The sequence below is a fragment of the Sturnus vulgaris genome, unplaced genomic scaffold (assembly GCF_052056855.1).
Source record: "Sturnus vulgaris isolate bStuVul1 unplaced genomic scaffold, bStuVul1.hap1 Scaffold_198, whole genome shotgun sequence".
In the NCBI taxonomy this organism is placed as follows: domain Eukaryota; kingdom Metazoa; phylum Chordata; class Aves; order Passeriformes; family Sturnidae; genus Sturnus; species Sturnus vulgaris.
The window spans coordinates 5,474,614-5,499,368 of record NW_028276185.1 but is presented as its reverse complement, the minus strand read 5'-3'; the positions used below and the strand labels follow the sequence as shown (position 1 = coordinate 5,499,368).

The 24,755-nt window shown below is 54.4% G+C and overlaps 1 protein-coding gene and 1 pseudogene across 1 annotated transcript; one reads left to right on the top strand and one right to left on the bottom strand.

The window, feature by feature from the left end:
• Positions 1-748: 748 nt before the first annotated feature.
• LOC148217923 (uncharacterized) lies at positions 749-5,813 on the bottom strand. The gene is made up of 6 exons (XM_088158313.1): positions 5,790-5,813; positions 3,836-4,427; positions 3,585-3,648; positions 2,819-2,867; positions 1,661-1,770; positions 749-929 (listed from the first exon to the last, which is right to left on the bottom strand). The coding sequence occupies exons 1-6, from the start codon at positions 5,811-5,813 to the stop codon at positions 749-751; spliced, it is 1,020 nt and encodes a 339-aa protein (XP_088014439.1).
• A 2,586-nt stretch (positions 5,814-8,399) lies between these two features.
• On the top strand, positions 8,400-10,519 carry LOC148217922 (class II histocompatibility antigen, B-L beta chain-like; annotated as a pseudogene).
• The last annotated feature ends 14,236 nt before the right edge of the window (positions 10,520-24,755 follow it).

The following is a 24,755-nucleotide window of genomic DNA, read 5'->3' as shown; positions in this document are numbered from 1 at the left end:
TCAGGGCTGTGGCCAAGGAATGATGGAACTGGACCCTTAAATAAACCCTCAGCGTTCATGCAGTGGCTTTTACTGATTCCCTTGCAGTTTAGATTCCAACTCCTGTCCCTCTGGAAGGGCCATGCCCAGAGCAAAGCCACTCCTGACACTCTGCTCCTCTCCTGAGCTCTCTGCACGGGGCAGCCGCTCTCAGCTGGCAGCAGGGGCCGGGCAGTGCCAGCAGCAGCACTTGTGGGGCTCTGACCATCACTGGAAACAGCCTCACACTCACACCCCGGGAGCACCGTGCCTGGCCACGAACACCCACCCAGCTTGACAGAGCCAGCCATTCCCAGAAGGATGTTGGAGCTCTTCAGATCTCTGTGGATCACCTGGTTGGAATGGAGGAAATCCAGGCCCTGCAGACACTGAGAGACAACAAGAAACACAAGGGTAAAAATCAGTGGCCAGAACGCATCACACAAGAAAGGACAGTTTGGAATTCTCCCAGCAGCAACTTTGCTGTGACAGGCCAGGAGACAGTGCAGACAAGCTCCAGGAAAATGGTTCAAGGCAAAACTGAGAACAGCAAATCAAATCAAATCAAATCAAAGAAAGACAGAGAGAGTACCACAGCAGCAGGAAAGAGGACAAGAACAGAGTAGAAGTGTAGTGATACTGGCAGGCCACTGACTTCAGAGGCTCTTCCTTCTCCAATTCCTAAAAACCACACAGAAACAAAGCCCTGAGCATGGAGCCCCTCCTGCTCTCACAGCCTGTTTGGAAGGACCATCGTGTCCAAGCCATGGGAAGCACAAGCAGGATCCCTCACCTCCCGACTGACAGCTGCCATCTCTCCTTCAGCCATGTGTGTCTGTCTGACAACGTCCTGCAAAGTTCCTCCATCCATGTATTCCATCACCAGCCAGAGATCTTCGTCAACAAGGAAGCTGGAAGAGGAAAACAACAGCATGGAGATGAATGTGCACTGCTCAATTCCCCCATGGAAAAGCCTCGAGTGGAGTTTTGTTTCCAGGTCACTTGTCCATGAGAACATGATCAGATGGAGAGACATTCCTGCACAGGCCTTGGAATCTGCACAGTCTGAAGGAGAAGGAGACACCTGTGAGAAAGGAGATGCCTTAGATGGCAAGCAAGTGAAAAACGCAGTTTAGCAACAGCCCAGATCAGTGTGGAACCACAACACTTGCCCCCAGCTGGTTCAGCATCTGAACTCATCAGTTCCACCATTCCCTCCAGAACAAGGCAATGCAACTTCCAGAGTTATCCAGGCAAGGAGGTCAAAAGTTGGGACAAAAGTTATCAACTGTTTGGAAAACCTTGCACAAAGTCCCTTCAGAAACAGGCAAGGCCATTGAAAAATGGGCAAATGAGGCATTTCTGGAAACCTGGACTTCCTGGCATCTGCAGCAATGGAAAAGAGTTGGGAAGAAGAAGCCAAGGGAAATAATTTCTGCCATGGTTTATCAGCACTTATCATAAGGCACAGCACAGGGTTCCAGAATGAAGAAAAAAACAAACAAAAGCATGAAGCATGGGAGTGAACTGCCCGGCTGTTGTTGAAGATATGTCCAGGTCAGGCTTTTTCAAAACAGGCTACTGACTACGGATGAAAGATTAACACAGGGCCCTTGCACAGGATAAGACCTGAAGCACTCACCTGTCCAAAGAGTTGACAATGTTGGGGTGGTTCTTGCCTTTCAGGACCAGGATCTCATTCACAGCTCGTTCCCTGTTCTGTTCTCTGAGACTCATTTTCTTTATGGCCACCTGAAGTGACATTGCAGACCTTTAGCTGGAGGGGTCTGTGGCAGGAGACCACAGCAAACACAGAACAAATCTTTTTGGAGCGACAGAGCCAGGCTGTGCCAAACTGCCTTGGCATGGGACACCAGAGCTCAGCAAGTGCCATTCCCACAGCCCATTCCTCTGCTGGCTGGGGGCTGCTTACAGGACACGTGGCCAGAGACATTTGGCCTTGTAAGCTCTGCAGAAATGGTCCCTCAGCTGTCAGCCTCAAAGCTCTTAACAACATTTTCTGCACCTACAGAATCTGCATCTTCTCAAATGGCCTTAGTTTATCACCACTCCGATGATGATGATGATCATAATCATCATTATTATGATTTAAACACATTTTGCAAGCAGGATGTAATTCTGATGCTATGAAACAGAGCAAAACAGCCCAGAACCCTTTAGCAATTCTGTGGGATTTGGTCATGATTTCAAGTGCCACTGCTCTGTTTGGGATTGCACAACAAAGCAAACACAGACATCCACTGTCACAGGGTGTCACTAACACCAGACCCAGTTGTGTTTCAACTGCAGCGTTGAGGAGAGAGCTTTGCTCTGGACATCCATCTTCTCATTTCTCTCCCTCTCTCTCTGTGAACAGCTGCAGTAGGACTAAAACCCCAAACTGAGCCCAAACAGGATCTCCCCCTAGATAGGCCGTGAGGTATCCTTTGAAGATGAAAAGCAGGATAGAAAAACTGCTAAATAGCGTTCCTGTCCAAGGCTGGGATTAAGATAAATTGAGCCTCAATTCCACCTGCTGATGCATTCATGGTTTTAGATATGAAGACCAAGCCATGGTGTCCGGCTCTGACAGACACCACTGCCCTCCTTGCATTCCTCTGGGCACTTCAGAAGCACCAAGTCTGTCCCAGCTGTGTTCTGAAGGCTGACACTGCTCTGCCTTCAGAGGAGCAGCCTGTGCAGGAAAGCTCTGCTGGGCCCCCAAAGCTGCAGCCACAGCTCCCAGCAGAGGGGAAAGCCCTCGAGAGCTGCCAGACGTGCTGGACGTGGTGGCACTGACCTCTCCTCCAGTGGCCCTGTCGAGTCCTTTATAAACAGTTCCAAAAGCCCTGGAGACAAAACAGCAGAGAAGAAAGAATCAGAGCTTTAGGCCCTGGGAGTGAAAGGCAGCCCAGACAGGAGATCTCTGCTGCCTGCAGCATTCACAAAACACATGCGTGCATCGACCCTTCAAACAGCAGTGCAGCAGCCACCAGCCGTCTGCCAGGCAAGGTGTGCAAGAGAAAACTGAGCCCAACACGAAGGAAAAGGGCTGGAGTGAATGTCCACACTGAATCCCTTTAGTTCAAAACCTGAGGTGGGAGTTGGTGTCTAAAGAACTGGAAAAGAATGTATTTCATCCTTTTGCATTTCCTGCCTAAGACTTGCAGGATCCACAAGGGCCCTGCCATCAGGCAGGTGATGCATTTTCCCCTCGAGTGCAGCAGCTCTGTGTCTGTTACTGAATGCATGGAGTTTATTACCTGTGCTGAAAAAAGCACTTATTAGTTCTTCTTGAGAACTGTTTTCTGAGAGTCACCAGATGGTGAGTTGCTCTTTAGGGCAATCAAATTCCAGACACAGAAGATCTTGCAGGTCCTGCTCCTTGCTGCAGGCAGGACACTGCCAGCCTCAGGGGCCTTTGCCTTCTGACCACAGTTATCAATTCTGACCAGGACTGAGAGACAGCAGGATCATCCCCCAGTGTCTGAAGGTGTTTGGAGCTCTCCTGATTCCAGCAAAATACCTGGGCCCTGCTTGTGCAGAAGGACCTGCCATGCACTTACCCTTGGCCAATCTGCTCCAGTCCCAGGTATTTCTCAGCAGGCTCCCCCACGCTCACGATGTTCCCTGAAAGAAACCACGTGGAAGATGCTCCCTCCCAGATGGAGACCCCCCCTTGCAGCAGAGCCAGAATGCAGCCCCACTCCCTGGGGCCATGAGCCCCTTGGTGTCAGCTGGGGAAGGACAATGAATGACTCGGTGACATTCAGCTGCAGAGCAGCACTGGGTGCAGCTCATGCTGAGACACACACACAGCACCCTGCTCTGGCACACAGGAACAGAACAGACGTACTCAGCTGCATCAGGCACCGCTCCCCTGTCCCCTCTGGCTGCAGGGCTGTGCTGCTGTCAGAATGTTCAGCCCAGGATCCCGCAGCGGAGGGAGGTTCAGTGTCCTCTTCCCAAGCAGAGGGAGGTTCCTCGTCCGCTTCCCAAAATGCTGCAGGTTCTCCATCCTCTTCCCGAGATGCTGCAGGTTCTCCATCATCTTTCCAAGCCACGAGACGTTCACCATCCACATCCCGTGCTGGGATATGTTCACCCTCCTCTTCCCGAGCCACAGGATGTCCTCTGTCCTCATCCCACACCGGGAGATGTCCATCGCCCTCATCCAACGCCATGGGAGCTTTTCTATCCTTGTCCCATGCTAGGGGATATCCACCATCCTCCTCCCATGCCGGGAGATGTCCACTGTCCTTGTCCCACACTGCGGGAGCCTTGCTGTTGTATTCCCAAACCACGGGGTGTTCACCATCGTCCCCCAGAACAGCGGGAAACTCACTGCTGTCTTCTTCCTCTTTGGAAGCAGAGGGAGCCAGAGGAGGTGCTGATGCAGCTTTGGTGCCCTGAGGACAGACAGCAGCGTGAGGGACAGGAAGTTCTGTCTCAGTTGTCACCTTATTTATCCTCAGCTACACATCCAGCTGCACGGAGCACAAACAGAGTTGTACAAACTAACAATGGGCTAAAAGTGACATTGCCACTTATTGTTGGGAATTCGATATTTCACCATGGCTAAGGCCAATCCTCTGCCTGCAAAACCAGACCTGCAGTTCTTCTAAAACTCTTCAGCAGAAAAGGAGAAAACTGACAGGGATCCCTTTGCTGCTGCTGCTGCAAAGACCCTGACAGGGACTTTCCTTCAGCCTCCCAGGATGGCACTCGGCTGCCACACACAGAGTTCACAACTTGCTGCACAATTCTGAGCACCAGAGGTTTCTTCCCACTCACCGAAGGAGGAGCTGCTTGGGATCCACGCATGAGGTGCCCTGCAATGGGAGAGGGAACATGAACCAGATGCTGGTAGGAAAAAAATTGCCTGTGGTGGGAAATGCCATGGAGCAAGGTAACCCCAAGAGAACATTTTGCTTTCACAGCATCCCTCCAGGAGCCACAGTCCCTTCACAGAGCAAGCAAGAGAACAGCACAAAATCCTGGGCTGTGTCAGCAAACAAAGGGAGTTCCAGGCTCCACTGCCACAGATGCCCTGCTCGAGGGAACAGAACCCCCCAGGCCTCATTGCAAACGCCTCGCTGGCTGCAGACACCCCCTTTTCCAGCTGCAGCTGCTGGCAGGAGCTCTCCCAAACCAACGGTGTCTTCATGGCAATTTGGTTACAAAGTCAACTCAAAGGTCCAGAGGAAGAACAGAAAGCACACAGCAAGCCCAAAGCCACAGATGCTGCACCGAGATAAAACCTCGACTTACTTGCCAAGTGGGTTAAAAAATACCCCGAATAAGCCACAGAGTACAGAGTGCAAACTGCAGCAACCACTTGCTGGATCATTGTGGCCGCGCTGCACACGTCTGCAGGCTGCACCCCTGCAGGCACACACGGACACGGGTCAGGGCTGGGCTGGCTGCCGAGAATGCCTCGGGCAGGAGGATCCTCCGGCAGTCAGCAGGCACCCAGAGCCTCTGGGCACTGAGGCCTCTGTGTCCCACAGCAACGGGAGCAGCACTGGGATGTGGCAACGCTCCTGTGACATCACAGCAGCAGCTCACGGAAAGAACGCTTGGAAGGTTCTCTGTGTCCCAAAGGAGCACAAAGAATCCTCCAGGGCACAGCCTACTGCCCGAAGGATCCAAGAGGAACTCTGAAAATGCAGCAAACAAGGACACCCCATAGTCCAGCCTGAACACTGAGTGGGAACAAGGAAGGGACAAAACCAAAGGAAACGTGACCTTTAGTCACTGATGCTTCTGACTAAAACCAGCAAGGCTTGTTCCATCTGGGATCTTTGTTCTAGTTCTAAAAACAAGCAAAGTTCTCCACTCTAAATTTACAGAATGGAGAAACTGGGGAGGAGGTGGGATTAGGAAGGAGGAGGAGTAGGAAGAGGAAGATAGGAAAAGGAGGAGCAGTAAGAGGAGGAGCAGGAGCAGGCAGAGAAGGAGAAACAGGAGGTTCCTGTGCTCCCTGTGGCAGCAGCAGCCCCGGCCACGGGACCGTCGCCCCCACCGCATCCTGCAGGTGAGCGGGGAGGGAAAGCTGGTCCCAAATCTATCGGGGGGTCCCTGAGAGGGTTTTTTTATTGGGGTGTGTTTGGAGCTCGCAGATTGAGGAATTGAACCCCAAATATCGCCTGGCATCACTGGGAGGTTTTTTTGTGTGTGTATGTTTGGATCTTGCAGGACCCCAAAGCTGAGCCCCTTGGGGGAATCTTCTGGGGGTCCATGTGGCCATTGCCCAGTGTCGGCAGAGGGGAGGACATTGGTCCTGGGGACCCCGGGAGAGCAGAGGAGAGGAACCCCTGGGACCTCCAGAGTAGGGAGAGCAGAGAGGGGTGATCTCCGGCAGCCTGGAAAGGGGGGGAGTCTGGAGAGGAGGGACCCCTGGGATCCCAGGGATCTCAAAGTGAGGCATCAGTGAAGAAGGGACCCCATGGACCCCCAAAAGCCCCTGGATCATCCCTAAGCAGGACCCTGGAGAAGGGGGAAACCCTGGAGCCATTGGACCCCCATCATCCCAGGGAAGAGAAACCTCTGGAACCCCAAAGTGGAGAGATCAGAGATGAGGAACACCTTGGGAGCTTTTTTTTGCTGAATCTTGATATTTTGGAGAATTTCATGGACGCAAGACACCTCCTACATTCTAGAGATGGATTTGGGCAGGAGGAGCCTCCAGCCCGAGGAGCCCCCACCTTGTTTTTCTCCCCAAACCAGGATTTGTCATTCCCAAGCTACGGCTGGATGGACGAGGAAGAAAAGCCTCACAAGTGCTTGGAATGTGAGAGGAGGAGGAAGAAAAGCTCCACAAGTGCTTGGAATGTGAGAAGAGCTTCCACTACAGCTCCCAGCTGAGGGAACACCAGAACATCCACACTGGAGAATGGCCCTATGGGTGTGGGAAATGTGGGAAGAGTTTCAGCTGGAGCACCAACCTCACCAAGCACCGCAAGATCCACACCAGGGAACGGTCTGGAATGTGGGAAGACCTGGAATGTGGAATTCTGAGCTCATCACCCATCAGCACGTCCACTCCAAGGAGAGGCCCGATCGAATGATGGAGACACGAAGGGACCCAGAGCTCTCACTTGACCCGACACCAACGGAGGCTCCACTAAGGGAAGCCCTGTGAGTGCCCCGAGTGTGGGAAGAGCTTCGTGCTCTGCTCCAGCTCCATCCCCCACGGGAGGATCGGTGTTGGATGATCCCCAGTGACCCCCGTTGGGCAGAGCCCTGGTGATCCGTGGTCCTGGTGATCTCCGTTGGGTGGGAGGAAGCTATTGGAGAGATTTCTTTCCCTCCTCTTCATGTTGCTGTGATTTGGTTGGTAATAAATTCCCTCGCTGTGCCCAGGCTGGCTCTGTTGTCCCGTGCCGGAGTTTGCTGAGGGATCTCTCCCGGTCCTTATCCCCACCCAGGAACTCTCGGTTCCATTTTTTTGTCCCCTGTGCGGCTGCCGAGGGCAGGGACAGGGCGACTTTGGGGGGGTGCCTGGCATGGGGCCAGCCCTCGCCATGGGCACCCTGAGATCCCGCACCCACCTGGGCACACATTTCTGGGCACACCTGAGCTCCCACCTGCCCAGCGCCCCAAGGTTCCCCCTCCGCAAAGAAACCCCACCCGGAGCTGCGATCCAAAAGCAGCCGGAGCGCGCTGCGGCAAATCAAAGTGCGAAGAGTTGATGACTCCTCAGTTGCCAGGGGGAGCCTCAGAAAAACGGGTCCCCAAAAGTGCTCTCAGCCAATCAGAGCGCGCGGCACTTCTGAGCCCGGCCCTGCTCCGGCCTGGTGCTCCCAGTGCAGCCCCGGCGGCTGCTGTGGGGCTGGCGGCACCTGCTGGGCGCTGGCCACGGGGCGAGTGGCGGCAGCTGGGGCCGTACTGGTGGTGCTGGGAGCACCCCCTGGTGCGGGCGCGGAGCTCTCGGGTGAGCGGGAGGGGAGAAGGGGGAAAAGGGGGCAGTGGGAGCCCGAAATGGAAGGGGGAGGAGGAGGGGACCCCCAAAGGAAGAGCGAGAGGGGCTGAGGATTGGGGGAAGGTGAGGAAGGGGTGGGAGAGGGTCGGAAAGTGGGGAAAAGGGGAGGGTAGGACCTCAAAATCGAGGGAGAGAGGGTTGGGGATTGGAAGAAATGGGTGGGAAAGGGGAAGGAATGGGACCCCAAAAGTGATTTGGGAAGCGGCTGGAGGTGGGAGGGGAGAGGATGAGAACAAGGAAATTGGGGGAAGGGTGGGAAAGAGGAAGTGGGAGCGCGGGCAGGAGGGTCCCATGGCGGCCGTGGGGCACAGGGGGTGCGGGGTGGGGATCCGGGGTGGCCCCCGGACCTCTGGGGGTGGTGAGGAGGCACCCCCTGAGCTGTGTCCTGCACCCACAGCGGTGTTCCAGAGGATGGGAAAGTGCGAGTGTCACTTCATTAACGGCACGGAGAAGGTGAGGTTCGTGCTGAGGCACATTTACAACCGGGAGCAGCTCGCACACTTCGGCAGCGATATGGGGCTTTACGTAGGGGACACCCCGCATGGGGAGCAACTGGCCCAGTACCGAAACAGCGACCCGGAATTACTGGAGTATTATCGGGCTCGGGTGGACACGTCCTGCAGGTACAACTACGACTTGTACGCCCCGTTCCTCGTGGAGCGCAGACGTGAGCGTGGGGCAGAGCGTGTCCCCTCGGGCCCTGCCCTGGCAATGACCCTGGAGCCCCTCAAAACCTCTCTGGGAATCACCCCAGAGCCCCTGGCGTACATGTGCCGATTCCCGGGGCCTCCCATCCCTCCCAGTGGCCCCCGTGGCTCTCCCAGTCCATCCTGGTGCCCCCCCGCGTGTCTGTCTCATGCATGGTTGGAACTGACGCCTCTCAGCCAATCAGAGCGCGGCTCTCTGATGACTCATCAGTTGCCAGGCAGATCCGCAGCGCCGAGTGCCCCGCGCTGGACTCGGCCTCCCAGGGCCGGGCGCTTTTCCCCCAGACCCTCCCAGTGCTGCCCCAGTACCCCCCAGTGAGGCCCCAGTCCCTCCCGCACCTTCTCAGCCCATTCCCAGTCCATTCCGAGTCTGATCTCAGTTCATTCTCATTTCAAACTCAGACCTCTACCCACTCTCCCAGTTCCCTCTCAATCCATTCCTGTCTCTCCCAGTCCACCCCCAGTGTATTCCCAGTCCATTCCTAGTCCCTCCCAGTCTATTTCCAGTCTCTCCTAGCCCATTCCCAGTCCTTCTCAGTTCCACACCACCCCTCCCCTCTCTCTGCCAGTTCCCCCAAGCTGATCCCAGTGCGTCCCCACTCTCTCCCAGTGCCCCCCAGTGTCTCCATCTCGCTGGTGCCCTCGAACTCCCAGCCCGGTCCCGGCCGCCTGCTCTGCTCCGTGATGGACTTCTGCCCACATCCATGAGATGGTTCCAGGGCCAGCAGGAGCTCCCGGAGCACGTGGTAGCCACCGACGTGGTCGCCAACGGCGAATGGACCCACCAGCTCCTGGTGCTTCTGGAAACCACCCCTGGCTTGGGGTCAACTACACCCGCCAGGTGGAGCACGTCAACCTGGAGCAGCCGCTGAGACAGCACTTCGGTACGGGGGAGGCACTGGGATGTGCTGGGAGTAACTGGGAGGGAGTTGGAGAGAGCCTGGTCTAAATGGGGAGAGGGCCTCGGGGTCTGGAAGGGCTGGGAAGGGATTTGAAGGATGCTGGGGAGGGAGTTATGGGGTTCCGGAGGTGCTGGTGGGCACTGGGAGGGAGTTTGCGGGTGCTGGATGTAACTGGGAAGGAGTGTGGGGATGCTGAGTGTAACTGGGAGAGTGCTTGAGTGAGTCTGCAGGGGATGAAAGGAGACTGGGGATGGAAAAGCAGGAGTTGGAATGACGTTAGTTGTGCTGGAAAGAGTGTGGAAGGGTGCTTGGTGAGTCCCGGAGGGGCTGGGAAGGGACTGGAAAAGGTTTTGGGGGTCCCGGAGTAGTGGGGGGAAAGTAGGAGGGGGCTGTGAGACCCTGAGAGGGACAGGAGGGGCTTTGGTGGGTCCTGGAGAGGCTGGAAAGAGATTAGGAGGAGGTTAAAGGGGGCCCTGGGTGGGCTAGGGGGGATTGGGAGGGTGCTTGGAGGGTCTCGGGGTGTCCATGAGAGGTTTTGGGGCGTCCTGACCCCTGTAGACCCCCAGAGATGCCACCAGACACCGCCCGCAGCAAGGTGCTGATGGGGATCGGGGGCTCCGTGTTTGGCTTCGTCTTCCTGGTGCTGGGGCTCGGCTTCGACCTGTGAAAGAAGATGGGGGGGGAGGTGTCCCGGAGCGTATGTGCTCCCCCTGAGGCCCCCAACCGGGTGTCACCCCCTTTTCTCTGCTCTACTGAGCCAGCAGAGGCTTCAGCCCCGCCCTGTGGCCTCCGACGCAGCCAGGACCCCCTGCTCCGATCCCACACTGATTTTGGGGGTGTCGTGTGTTCTCCTCAGCCCCGCTGGGAGCCCGGCTGCGCCCAGTGCTCCCAGTAAAGTTTCCCAGTTTCCGCAGTCCCCTTTATTGTGGGGTGAGACTGGGGAGGGACTCGGGGGGACCCCGCGGGGGGATCGTGACTGGGCGGGGAGGGCGGGTCCAGGTGGGGAACACTGGGTGCTGCTGGTCTGCCCGGCAACCGGTGAGTCATCACAGCTGCTCTCCCTGATTGGCTGAATCTTCTTCATCGCATTCTCTGATTGGCTGAGGAGAGGCCCGGGAGTTGAGAGAAGGAACAGGAGAGATCCCGCCCCGAGCACCGGCACGGGAACAACAGAGCCAGCCTGGGCACAGCGAGGGAATTTATTACCAACCAAATCACAGCGGGACAAGGAAAAGGGAAAGAAATCTCTCCAACCCCTTCCCCCCACCCAACAGGGATCACCAGGACCACGGATCACCAGGGCTCTGCCCAACGGGGGTCACTGAGGATCATCCAACACCGATCCTCCCATGGGGGATGGAGCTGGAGCAGAGCACGAAGCTCTTCCCACACTCGGGGCACTCACAGGGCTTCCCTTAGTGGAGCCTCCGTTGGTGTCGGGTCAAGGCTGAGCTCTGTGAGAAGCTCTTCCCACACTCAGGACACTCGTAGGGCCTCTCCCCAGTGTGGATGCGCCGGTGGGCAGTGAGGGTGGAGTTTTGCTTGAATCCCTTCCCGCAGTCGGGGCAGCGGAAGGGCCTTTCCTCTGTGTGGATCCGCTCATGTAGGAGGAGATTGGAGCTGGTCTGAAACCTCTTCCCACACTTGGGACACTCGTAGGGCCTCTCCCCAGTGTGGACGCGCTGGTGTCTTCTCAGGGCAGAGTTATGCCCAAAGCTCTTCCCACATTCCAAGCAGGTGTAGGGCCGTTGCCCTGTGTGGATCACCTGGTGCCGGATCAGGTTGGAGCGCTGGCGGAAGCTCTTCCCGCATTCCCCACATTCATAGGGCTTTTCCCCAGTGTGGACCAGCACATGCTGCATCAGATTAAAGATCGTCATGAATCCCTTCTCACATTCCCCACATTTGTAGGGCCGTTCCCCAGTGTGGATCATCTGGTGCTGGATCAGCCCAGAGCTCCGGCTGAAACCCTTCCCACATTCCAAGCACTTGTGGGACTTCTCTCCTCCAGGAGACTTCTCCACCAGCTCTGAGCTCCGCCTGCATCTCCAGCCTCCTTCCTGGCTCGAGGAGGGTCTTTGCTCCTCACAGCTCACTAGGCTGGGTTTGCAGCCCCTCGTCCCACGCGATCTCCGGGGCTTTTCTTCCTCCTCCATCTGTTCACACCTTGGGAACGTAAAATTCTGGTTTGGGGAAAAAAACAAGAGGGGAGTGCCTTAAATTGCGGGTCCCTCCTTGCCCAAGTGGAAACCAGGAAGTTATTGAGCATATGATGCCTGGAAGAACCTACAAAATACCAAGATTCAGCCTAAAAATCCTCCAAAACATCATGACACAGATAAAAAACTCCCCAAAAAGCAAGTTTCAGCCCAAATCCCTTACAAAATATAAAGATTGAGCCTCTGCAAAAAATCAAAGCACCAACATTTAATCCAATAAACCGCACAAACACTAAGATTCACCCCTGTGAAAATCATGGATGGTCCTCTTCAGTCACCTGCTGCATGCGGGGGGACCAACGCTCCTGGGGCTGGGGCAGAGGCTACAGATACAGGGAGGAGTGGAACATTGTGCTGCTTCCCATTTCTGCTCCTCCTCTGGTGTCCCTACTCTTCCTCACACTCCTCTTCCTCCCATTATTCCTCTTTCTCCTGCACAATCCCATCTGCTCCTTCCACAGGCATCGTTTGACCATTTTGTTCTTCAATTCTGCTTCTCCTTCCCTTCTCCTGCTGCCCCCAGGCCCAGCACCCACTGCCGGCTCCCTCTTCCCCCCAAACCCACAGCATCCCAGCGCAGGGGCAGCGATGGAGCTGGGGCAGCTCGGGCTGGGGCAGCGCTGGGCTCTCGGCCGCTCCCGCCCGCACTCGCTCCCCACTGCAGCCGCTGCCGCCACCACAGCGCGGGGGGGCCCGGCCTTGGCGCTCCCCCCCTCCCACCTCCCCAAATTCCCCTGCCGGGGGGCGCTGGGGCCAGGAGACAGACGAGTGACAGATCAGGGGGGGCTGGGAAGAGTCGGCAGTCAGAGAGCACTGAAAATCTCAGCAGGGACTGCAGTGGGATCTTCGGGGACTAAACATGGCAGGGCACCCGTGGAGGGTAGAAAGGGAAAGCCACGAAGGGCTCCTGGCAAAAGGGATGATGATTCCAAAATATCTCTGAAGGGTCCTTTGGCAGCATGTTGAGGGAGTCTGCACATTCTCCCAGAGGTAATCAAGGACCAAATATTAAGAACTACCCAACTTAGAAGCAACGAACACTAAACCAATGGATTGCAAAGGGTTTAGACTGTAAAAAGTTCTGGAAAAATCTAGTAAAACTCACATGTCATGGAATGATTTTCTCTGCACACCCGGGCACTTATGTATGGATGAAATGATTTCTGTTGCACATCCTGCCCAGAATCAAGTAATGCCTTGACTCTCTAACACTAAAGATATCAACTAAAAAGCAGATTGTGGGGGGTCACATGTGAGTCACGCAATGTCTGCTCTGGAAGAGAACCTTTGGTTCCAGGCAGTCAGAAGAGCTTTAGAAACGCAGATTAACAGTGCTGGGGAAAAGTACTCATTTATCATTCGAACTACAGGACTAGATGACAAGATGTCCTCGAAATAATAATGAAGCAGACAGATCCAGCTCCTGACCTTCATGAAAGCCAAACCACGCCAAAGATGAAGGCCACATTTGTGGAAAATTAAATTATTCAAACTGCTATTTGCAAACAGATGATAACTGAAAACTGGTGAAACAGATAACAAAGGAAAGTAGAAAGTAGCTCATATTCTGGTAGAAAAGCAGAAAGGATGAGAATTAGACAAGTTTTTGGGGTTCCATGGGTTAAACGAATGCAATTTCTCCTCTGATGAGCTGCAGCAACTCTCATCTTTTTACCATGCACGACACCTTGCTGAGTGCAGCTCATTCAGCAGGTGAGCAAGGGGATGCAGGTGGCAGCCAGGCCTCCTGATCCAGAAACGGCTACAAAAGGACAGGCAGTGAGGTCACTGAGAATAATCCCAAACCAAAGAGGATCCAGGAAATGAGAGTGAACCAGTGGTAATTAAATTTCGTAAAGATAATTACTGAGAAAATGAGAACGGGATTTGAGAGGAGTAAGATGAATATGCCTGGAGATAGGGCCAGGGATTTGTATAAAAGGAAGTAACGGGAGAAACCATCACCTTCAGAAAAAGTTACTAATTTCCAGAGACAGCTGCTCAGCCAAGATCCTGCTCAGTGCCTGACCTTCGAGAAGGAGAAACACTTAACAAAGCCAGGAATATCGCATGTTATACAAAAAGAGGCGTGCATATTAACGAGGACATGCAGTAGGCGGATCGGGAAGTCTGAACCTTCCAAAAACGTCAGCCAGAGGGGAAATGGAGAGGGGGAATGCAGCCGTGAAAATGAGAATAAAAAGGAGGCTGCGTACTACAACAATGGGGGAGACCGCATGGCAAATGCCGCATGGCTTTTCCTTTTGTTCATGAAGAAAGTCACTTTTACAGGACTCCTCTGTCTCCTGAGGGCACACAAACCTCTGGCCACGGGAATTTTCCCGCACAGCCCCGGGCACAGGGCAGACACCTCTGTGCCACCCACAGCAACCGGGACGAGCCAGCGCTGCTCCGGCACCGGCTCCTGCCGAGGCCCCAGCGGGAAGGAGACCGCGGGCAGCCGCTCCCGCAGCGCCCTCAGCCCAGCGCCAACACGGGCCGGCACCGGCACAACCAACCCGCCAGAGCCCCCTGCCGCCCCCGAGGCCCGCAGCGAGCCCCGAGCCCCCGCACAACCGAGCGCGGCTCCCACCTGCGCTGGGGCCGCCTCCGAGCTCCGCCGCCGCCTCCCCGGGCTCCGGCCGCTGCCGCCGCTGCCGGGCCCGCACAGACGCTGCCACAATGGCGCCTTTGCTGCTCTGCCCAATCAGCGCGCGACAACCAGGAGTGACATTGGCACAATCAGCCAATGGCAGCGAGGGCCGGGCTCTGCACACGGCCCAGCCTCGGCCCGCGCTCTCAGGGCCCCCCGGGCTGTGGGAGGGCAAAGGCGGAGATGAGGAACAGCCCTGGAACGGGCCCGGGCCCGAGCCGCCATTGGCCTGGAAACACAAACAAAGTTCTCCGCAGCTCCCGGCACGCCTTTCCCAGCCCTGCGTGTTCGCTGCCTCCGGCTCAGCGGGAAGCCCTGGAACCTCATTTCTCCTACCCTTAATTAGGAGCATCAGTGCATGGCTTTGATTTCCCGCACAAAAAGGGAAAACTGCTCCAAACCCCTGTGGATGAGTGGGAGAGGGGAGAGATTTCTGGCAGAAAACTCCAAAAACTCAGAGCAGGATAATGAGAAGTAAATGAAGACCCTTCAAACCAGCTTTCCACACGCCTCCCTCTTCCAGCTGCACCTCCTACCTCGGCAGTGCAGGGTGGGAGAAACGACGCTCACTTTGTAAAATTATAAAGGTTTATTAAACCTTAGCAAAAAAAAATACACCAAAAGACTGAATTAGAAGAAAAATCAGCGCTGGTAGCACAGGACTAAAGCAGCAGACCCGGGTGTGATTTGGGGGCCCAGCGGGGTCCCCGGGCCGCCCTCGCCCCCCCCCCCCCCGATCTCGGCCAACGGGTGCGAGCGGCGCGGCCCCGCTGCTGAGCACTGACCCCGCCCCGGGGGCCGCCGGGAGCCCCCCGGAAAAACCCGCACCTGCACCCCCCCTTCAGTCCCTCCGACCTTCCCAGTCCTGGGGGAAAAGGGGGAAAGGGGAGGACCTGGGGCGGGATCACCCGGAGACCCCCGGGGTGAGGAGCGGGGGGTGGGGGGGGTTGGGTTCGCTCTGAGTGGGGGGTCCCGCGTGAGGATTTCGGGGGGGTTCGCTCGAGGAATTTTGGGGGTCCTCCTGCGAGGGATCCTCGTGCAAAGGGCTCCTCTCGTGCCACCGTCTCCTCGTGTCACCCAGACCAGTTTGGGGAGCTTTTTCTGTCACCCAGAGGAATCTGGGGGCTCCTAGTGTCACTGAGAGCCCCGCGAGTGTCACCAAGAGCTCCTCGAGTGCCACCAGGAGGAACGGGGGGATTCCTCGTGTCACCGAGAGGCCTGCGAGTGACACTGAGAGCCCTGTGTCACCAAGAGCCCCTCAAGTGCCCCCAGCTCTTTGTGCCACCAGGAGCCCCTGGAGTGCCACCAGCTCCTCGTATCACCGAGAGCCCCTCGTGCCACCAGGACCTCGTGCCAGAGAATTTGGGGAGAGTCTCTGTGCCACCCGGAACCCCTGAGTGTCACCAGCCCCGTGCCAGGGTCCCCAGTGTCACCGGGGTCTCTCTCTGTGTCACACACCAGGAACCGACCCCCCCTCCGAGCACCAGGACCCCCGAATTTAACCGTCCTCGTGCACCGGGACCCCCTCAGGACCCTCGAGTTTCCTCTCTCCCCTCCTCGTGCACCGGCATCACCGGACCGCCCCCCCTTTCCCGAGGAATCGCCGGAGACCCCCTCCATCAATCACCGGGCACCGGGACCACCAGAGGACCTCCCCCATCAATCAGCACCGTCACCGTGCACCGGGACTCCCCCCACCATCGAGCAGTGACACCCCCTCATCGTGCACCGGGACCGCCGGACCCCCCCTCAAACATCGCCAGCCTCGGGTACCGAGATCACCGGAGACCCCTCCATGAGTCACCGGGACCCCCCCGTCATGCACCAGGACCACCGGAGACCTCCCCAGGAATCACCGGACACCCCCTCACGAATCACCGGGCACCGGGACGCCCCCTCGGGCACCGGGACTGGACCCCCCCCCCCTTCGTGTACCGACCACCCTCCGGTGCACAGGGCCCGGACCCCCCTTTGTGCCCCCCCTGCCCATCCCGGGGATTCCGCCCCTCCCCTTTGACTTCCCCCGGGAACAGGAGCGGGAATGGGGGGGGGGCCGTGCGCTGGGGGGGCACCGGGGTGTCCCCAGCACCGGGGGGCGTCCCTTGGGGCTCGCTCCTTTCCCCCCATTTCCTCCTCCGGTTATCACCAGGGACCCCCCCAATTTACCGGGGCTCCCCCTATTCACTGCCCCCCCTTCACCGACCGCCCCAAAGCGCTGGGACCCCCCCGGATACTTGGGACCACCCCAGGGCGCCAGGACCCCCCCTCACTCACCGCCCCTCCCCCATCCATGGGACCCCCCACTCACCGCTCCCCCCCCCCGTCACCAGGACCCCAAAATCCATGGGACTCCCCCCACACTCATCAAGACTCCCCCCAAATCCATGGGACCCCTCCCTCCCCCCCACTCACCACCCCCTTCTCAGCACTCCCCGGGCCCTCCCCATTGATCGAACGCCCCCATGGCCCCCCCAGCCCCTCGCCCTCGCATTGGGCCCCCCCGGGGCCGAGGCAGAGCCCTCCCTGAGGGACACCCCTCATCCCCGGCCTGCAGCCGCCCATGGAGCCGCTGACCACAACTCCCTGCCTGCGTCCATCCGGCCAATTCCTCTGGCCCCGCACAGCCCAGCCTGCAAAGCCAGCACCTGCTGGGCACCTGCTCCATGCCACTTCCAGGGGCTTGGGCTGCTGAAGGGCTGCTGGGCTGGGCCCTTTGTGACACAGGGCCGTTCTATCGGGTTCCTGGGTGCTGTTGGCCATTCTGTTGTCCTGGTGACATGGCACAGCCCCGCCCTGCAGGGGTATATACGGGGCACAGGGCCCTGCGCTGCCCAGGGCCAGGAGTGCCACTGGCTCAGGAGGAAGCAGCTCCCGGGACCTCTGTGCTCCAGACGACGTTACACATGGAGGAGGAAAAGGTGAACCCTGTTATGAATGAGAGACAAAAGTCTCGATATTCAGCAAAATTTAGATTGCTTTATTTGATATAGAAAGAGCAAGCAGCGCTGGGGAACGTGAGGGGTCACCGCCCACTCCACGCTCCACCCAACCTTGGTTTGCAGCCTCTTCTTATACTGTGGGTTCTCGTTGTAGTCAATTTTTTGGATTTTTTGTTGTCATAAGCAGTGGTGGTTGAATAAACATCCTTACACAAAGCCTTTGGGTGATAATCAGTCACAGATAGCCATCCGGTCCTTGTAGATAACCACCAGAGAAGTTCTGGGAGTCTGGTGCTTGAGATAAGCAGTATTGATTAGACAAAGGCAGGAAGGGCTTTTTGGGAAGTCTGATTTTGAAAGCTGGTAGCCGATACAACTCATTTGGAAAACATAACATAACATATTATATAATGTAACATAATACAACATAATATAACATAACAAGGTGATTTTAAACAGAATTATTTTATCATATAATTTCCATTATCTAGTGTCCATGCTTCACTTCAGAGCTTAGTATTGGTTTATACAAACCCCAATGCTTTTGTGATTAACACGAATCTTTTATCAATTATCACACCAGTGAAATCCAAAACAGTGGGAACATTCTGACAAGTCTCCGAGAAATCCTAACGTATTTAACACGAATGCTCCGAAGAAGATCAGATCTTAATCTGTAAACACATTCCTGGTAGTCAGAGGCCATCTCACTAGTAGAGGGGAGAAGCAGATGCAAGAGCCTCCTTGGTTTCATGTGAATCTTTCCCACTGCAAAGCGTGGGGGGTTCCCCACTGGAACAGGGACAGCGTTCTGGGAACTGACTGTAGGCTGAACACAAGTGGCTCCAGGACACTTCCTGCTGGGACACTTGCCTCTGGGAACAGCTTCTTGGAGAAGTCTGGGCTCCCCTTTTTACTTCCAGGCATTTTCTGCCCATCTGCATCCTCAGGGATGAGGCTGTTTGTCTCATAGCCGTGGCTCTGAGGGAGCAGGGACGCCTGTCCAAAGGGCTGCCTCCCTCTGCACTCTGGCTGCTCTCACCCAGGCTCTGGCAGGGGTGAAGGCTCTTGCAGAAATATCCCAAGGCTGGAGATCTTCCTCACCCTGCTCCTCCACTGCTGATACGACAGAGTTCCCTGTACATGGGAACATCACCTTTTCTTCTGCAGGAACCTGTTCCAGCACAACACCCAAGGGTCTTCTCCTGCGGCACCACCACAGCATCCTTAAAGCTGTGGACTAGCAAGTGACAGCTCCTGGAAACTGCTGCTGTGTGTCTGGCTGCAGGAAACCCCTTCTGGAATGCCCTTGGTCTCCAGTTTTGCTTTCTGGACTTTCCTGGCCAATCTGCATTGATTGCCAGCGAAAATCGCGAGGGTGCGGCGTGAGCAGCGGCCGAAAGCGCTGAGCGGGGCCATCAAACCCAGCCCAGCAACTCCCGGCGTTCGCCAGCCCAGAGGTGGCGCGGACAGCGCGGCCGAGGGTGGAGAACCAGCTCGGCTGTGCGGGAGGGCTCTCACGTGGGAACGTGGTTCTCTAAGAAGGCCATAACTAAATGCTTGCATGGGGATTTTGGCTTCTGGAGCAGTGGGGTAGGGCTGTTGTTGGTTCCTACCCCTCCATCCCATGATGATGTAAGGGGTGAGGGATGCCATGTGTGCTGTGCACTGGCAGTGATCCTCAAGAAATCCTATGAATCCTCTCTTTCAAACAAGTCAAGCTCAAGGGAAAGATGGGTCCAAAAAAAAAGTGCTCAGCTTTGTGCCCTCCTGCCCTTGTGCGGTGAGGGGCAGGAGGCAGAGGTCCAGCTTGGTCTCTCTTTGACCTTTCCTTTGAGACAACACTGTCTGCTCCCACCACAAAGGCACAGAGGGTGCTCTTTGCCCCCACCAGTGGGAAGTGGTTCTGCTGACCCCACTAAGAGTGCTAGAAGATGAGTCTGTGAACTAAACAGTTGAATATTGCCTAGAGGGGGGTAGCAGGCAGTAGATGTGCCACCATTCTCTTTCCAGGAACCCACTGGGAGTACTTGAACTATCGACGATGAGAGAGAGACGGGGACACTGAATGGTGATCAAAATCCAATTTTTACTGAGCACTACATGTGCTTATATACCATTTACAGGAAGGCTGGTAATATTTTACTGCAATCACATAGACAAACCTTACATAGACAAACTCTCACATAGACAAACTTTACATTTGGACTTAGTAAAATCTTATTTCCCATAACCCAGACTTGATCCAGTCCTCTTGCAGTCAGGTCTCTGTTTGCTCTTGCCAGGCATCCTCGTTGTCAGGCTGCATTTGCTGATTCAATCTGCAGTACTATCAGTCTCATTTGCATTACCCATATCCACACCTCCCCCGTTTCTTTTAACTAAAAATAGACTCTTCAGCGATTTGTCGATTAAATTCTTAACACACTGTAAAATACAAGGAATAACTACTGCAATGCATAATATGATGCCTAATACATACAAACCTATTTGAACTAAATTCCTAACCCATCCAGTGAGTCCCCAGTGCCCTAAGAGCCAGTTCAGCCAGTCGTACCCATTATCTACCCGAAGTTTATTCACACCTTCTTTCAGGGCTTGAATGCTGGCATAGATGGGCTGGGAGTGGTCAGAAAGGTTAAGGCAACACATCCCATCGAATTCCTCAGCCACAGGCGGCGGCGGAGCTCGGAGGCGGCCCCAGCGCAGGTGGGAGCCGCGCTCGGTTGTGCGGGGGCTCGGGGCTCGCTGCGGGCCTCGGGGGCGGCAGGGGGCTCTGGCGGGTTGGTTGTGCCGGTGCCGGCCCGTGTTGGCGCTGGGCTGAGGGCGCTGCGGGAGCGGCTGCCCGCGGTCTCCTTCCCGCTGGGGCCTCGGCAGGAGCCGGTGCCGGAGCAGCGCTGGCTCGTCCCGGTTGCTGTGGGTGGCACAGAGGTGTCTGCCCTGTGCCCGGGGCTGTGCGGGAAAATTCCCGTGGGCAGAGGTTTGTGTGCCCAAAGGAGATGGAGGAGTCCTGTAAAAGTGACTTTATTGATGAACAAAGAGAGAGGCCATGCGGCATTTGCCATGCGGTCTCTAAAGCGCCGCCTCCTTTTTATCCTCATTTTCCCGTCTGCATCTCCCTCTCCCATTCCCCTCTGGCTGACGTTTTTGGAAGGTTCAGACTTCCCGATCCGCCTACTGCATGTCCTCGTTAATATGCACTCCTACTACGATATTAATCTTACTGTTTTCAATCCCTCCTTTTCTCATATTCTCAAGAATTGCCTTTACTAACTTTTAATTTCCATTGACTCAGTCTCTTTTCCTGCATCCTCTTTGGCGCAAGGTGTCGTGCATGGTAAAAAGCTGAGAGTTGCTGCAGCACGTCAGAGGAGGAGCAGCATTCGTTTAAGCCATGGTCTGCCAGGGAACCCCGAAAACGTGTCCCATTCCCATCCTTTCTCTGGAATACGAGTTATTTTCTTATTTCCTTTGCTATCTGTTTCACCACTTTTCAGTTATCATCTATTTGCGAACAGCAGTTTGAGTCATGTAATTTTGCGTAAACTCCTCCCCCTTCTGTTAATAGATAATCTGATCCTATCCCATGTGAAATGTCTCCTTCCTTATTTCAATGGATTGGTCGTCAGGAAGGTCAGGAGCTGGAGCTCTGTGGTTGGTTATTATTTAGAGGATGCTTTTTATCCTAATTCTGCCAATCAAATTATGGATGGATTTTCTGTGTCCTGATATGAATTCGTTAGGGTTCCCAGGGGCTGGTCCATGGTGTTGTAGGATTGGCTCTGGTGTCTGTTCATCTTTTTTGGGTGCCCCCTCCATCCAGGGCTGCATCAATTGACCGCTTTCATCTAATTAAATCACCTCATACTTGGATTTCCAACTCAGTTCCCTGAACTCGTGGCACCAAAAACACCCCAGTGCCCCAATACACCCTATATAACCTGGACAGTGACAGCACAGGTTGGAGCAGGGAGAGGGATGATTCCCCCCCACTTTTTTTAGTAAAGCTTTCCCAACATTCTCCGTTTGCTGATTCCCTTTGCAGCTTAACCAATTTCTGTTGCAGTCAGATATCCTCACTGTGGGCTCTGCCTTTAGTTGTGCAAATTCCATCTGTGCAAGCAGGCAGAGCTTGGCATGTGAGACAGAGGCAATCACCGAAATTCCTCCCCCAGGCATGAAGATCCTGGTTCATTGTGCACACATTGCCCTAGCAGTGTTAATTTGCATTTCTAAAGATCCTCTCCTGGCTGTGCCTGGATCCAATGCTTTTATTCCAGAGCAGCCATTAGGTTATCCACAAGTGCACCCCCACAATCTGTTTTTTTTTTCTTTTCTCTTTTTTTTTAACAATTTTGTACTAACTGTTTATGTGTTGAAGCCTCACCATTAATACTCTTCTAGTTTTGCAAAATGCAACATAAAGGTGAGCATCGAAAAACCCATTCTGAAATTTTGCCATCATTAAGAGCCACCCACAAATACACACAAAGAAATTCCAATGCAATCTAGATTTTTCTACTTCTTCTCCTAGGAGTAAAAATTGATTCTCACACGACTGGTCCAAACCCAACTCAGAATATAAAAGTAGGATTACTATGAAAAATTTTTCTAATGGTGTAATCTTGTCACTGAAACTGCAGAAAAACAAAAACTCTCCAACAATATCTTAATGTTAGAGAGTCAAGGCATTACTTGATCCTGGTCAGGATGTGCAACAGAAAAAATTTCATCCACACATAGCCCGGGTATGCAGAGAAAATCATTCCATGAGATGTGAATTTTACTAGATTTTTCCTAAACTTTTTACTGTCCGAACCCATTGAAATCCATTGGTTTAGTGTTCATTGCTTCTAAGTTGTGTAGTTCTTAGTATTTGGTTTCCTATTGCAAATGGATTTCTCCTCTTCTGATGTTAATTAGATCCACATTCCTGGATTTCCTTTTCAGTCTTTTCCAGACCAGGTGTCTCCATCTGGGCCAGGGGCAGTGTCTGGGGTGGGTGTTCCTTGATGTTTGCTGATGTTTCCTTGATGTTTTGTTGAATGTCGTTCTCTTTGTGGGAATCTTTCGGGCTATTCCCAGTCTGTTGAGATGTTAAACTCATCTCTGTTGAGTGGTGCAAGATCCCTTAAAAAAAAACTTTTAAAATTTCTTTCCTGAGAGAAAGGCAAACCGAGCCTGACTATTAAAATGGAATATTAAATAAATTTAAATTTGGTATACTTTCCAGCAATGGAATTGCAGGCAGCCCAGTGTGTGAGTGTAATTGAGAGGCAGAGTCCTGGGTGGATGCTGTGAACAGCAAAGTGCCAAGGCAGGCTCTGTGCCAGCCCAGCTTCCTGTGGCAGAGATTTCACAAGAGACAGGATTCTGGCCACAGACTGCTTGAAATATACATCCCTTATCTCCAGCCCGCACTAGGTGGAGAATTCCCAGGGAAAGGAATTGCAAAGATCAATTCCAAGGGAGATAATTGAATATCTGCCCTGGCTCTGGCCAAAGGTTATAATGGCCGGATGCTTGGCCTTCAGCCAAGGGCACACACTGACTCAGAAAAGACTTCCTAAATGCAGCAACATGTTGCATATTCATAGACCTTCATGCATTATTCAGAATCATTCCCCTCCAACCTGTAAATCATTTTTTCCTTCCCTGGGGTTCTGGTTTCCCATAATCCAGGAATGTGAAGAATTTCCTGATTATCTTTTTTACCATTCTCCAAGTTTGTTACATGAACAAAAGATTTTTACATTATACTCCAAGAAAAATATATTTATCACACAAGTATTTATGAGTTTTGTTGATTGCAGAACTAAAAGAAACTATATTCACACGGCAATGTTTTCCAGCATATAGCATTCATTTTAATATTTGCAAAAACTCAATAATATAATGTACACTTATAACACACACAGAATTCAAATTTCTTTTTCTGAGTCTGGAGGAGACATAGCTGGTGGTCCAATAATTTTGTTATTTTTCATTTTCTCAGGTTTTTTTTTTCCTTTTCTCCTGTCCATACCTCAACATTGAGGATATTTGGGTTTAAGAAGTCATACAATGTTGTGGCTAGAGCAGAGAATCTTCAATCCAGGTCCTGCAATTTCCTATTAATCCTGAGAATTCTTAGAGCTGCTTTTTCGTCCTGGATTACTTCTGAGATTCCCTGGTCCCTCTCTGGGTCAATACACCACAAACCTTCAGTCAAAAATATGTCCCAAATCTTTAACCCTTTTCTCCACCATTTCCTCTTTTATTTCAAATACTCAAAGATGCTTTTTAGCCTGAACATTCAGCCATTTCACAGAGGCTTCTTCTGCCACTTCTTGTCCTCCTGATTGCAGCAAGTCATCCCCATCCTGCATTAACCCAATCCCTGGGGGTGGGGTAAATTCTTGTGATATTTTCTGCAAGGCTTGCCCCAATAAGGCTGGTGCTTCCCTGCATCCCTGCAGAAGGACCGTCCATGTCTTTCCGATTTTCCCTTCTATCTCTTGTTCCCCCTCAAAGGCAAAATCCAGTTTACCATCCTGTGTAAGTGGGCATCCCCAGAAAGCATCTTTGCCATCAAGGACTGAATGGTGTCAGTGTGAGGAGGGCACCTGGTTGAAGATGTTGTAAGGATGTGAGAGCCCCTGGGTGCTGGGGCCCCCTTGGGCCCTGGGGTTCATCCCTCAGGGGCTGTAGAAACTCTGCCATGGCCTTTGCCTTCCCCTTGGCCTTTTCCTCCTCCCTTCTTGCATTCCCCTGCTGTGCCTTTGTGACCAAGTGCTCCAGGGGCTTCTTCTGCCCCTCCTGCAGCCCCCTCAGTGCCTGGGGGTGCTCATCCTCTGACAGCTGCTGAGCTTTCTGCTAAATCATTCCTTTCTGCAGTGACCCAAGGAAAATGCTTAAAAGCTGATCTGGATGCTTGCCCGTCCAATTCCCATTTTCCAGCTGTTCCTTCGTGCTGCTGCTCCTTGTGCTGTGGCTGCCGTGGCCAGCCCGTATCCCAGAGCCGGTGCCTGTCCTGCCGCAGTGTCCAAACGCGGCCCCCCCGGCGGGCAGGGCCGGCAGCTCCACGGGGCCGGGCAGCGGCCGGGGCGTCCCGCAGCCTCCTGGGGGCCGGGGGCCACTGCCGGGCCTGCAATTGCCGGGGGGTGCTGGGCTCAGGCAGCGCCCGGCGCTGAGCCCCGGCTGCCCCACAGCCCCGGCCTGGCCCCGCAGCTCCCCACAGGCCCCCAGCCCGTGCTCCCGGTGCCGCCCCTCTGCGCCCGCTCCTGCCGCTGCCCAGCACAGAGAAACCCCCTGCAATCCTGACCTCCTTGTGTGCCTGTCCTGGCAACCGGGG

Bases quoted from the DNA above. Each gene is read 5' to 3' on its own strand.
- LOC148217923 (XM_088158313.1), bottom strand. From the start codon at position 5,813: ATGGAACAAGCCTTGCTGGTTTTA. The intron at 4,428-5,789 runs GTCAGAAGCATC...GTCTGTCCTCAG, and splicing joins AACAAGCCTTGCTGGTTTTA to GGCACCAAAGCTGCATCAGC. The intron at 3,649-3,835 runs GTGTGTGTGTCT...GGTTTCTTTCAG, and splicing joins GTGTGCCAGAGCAGGGTGCT to GGAACATCGTGAGCGTGGGG.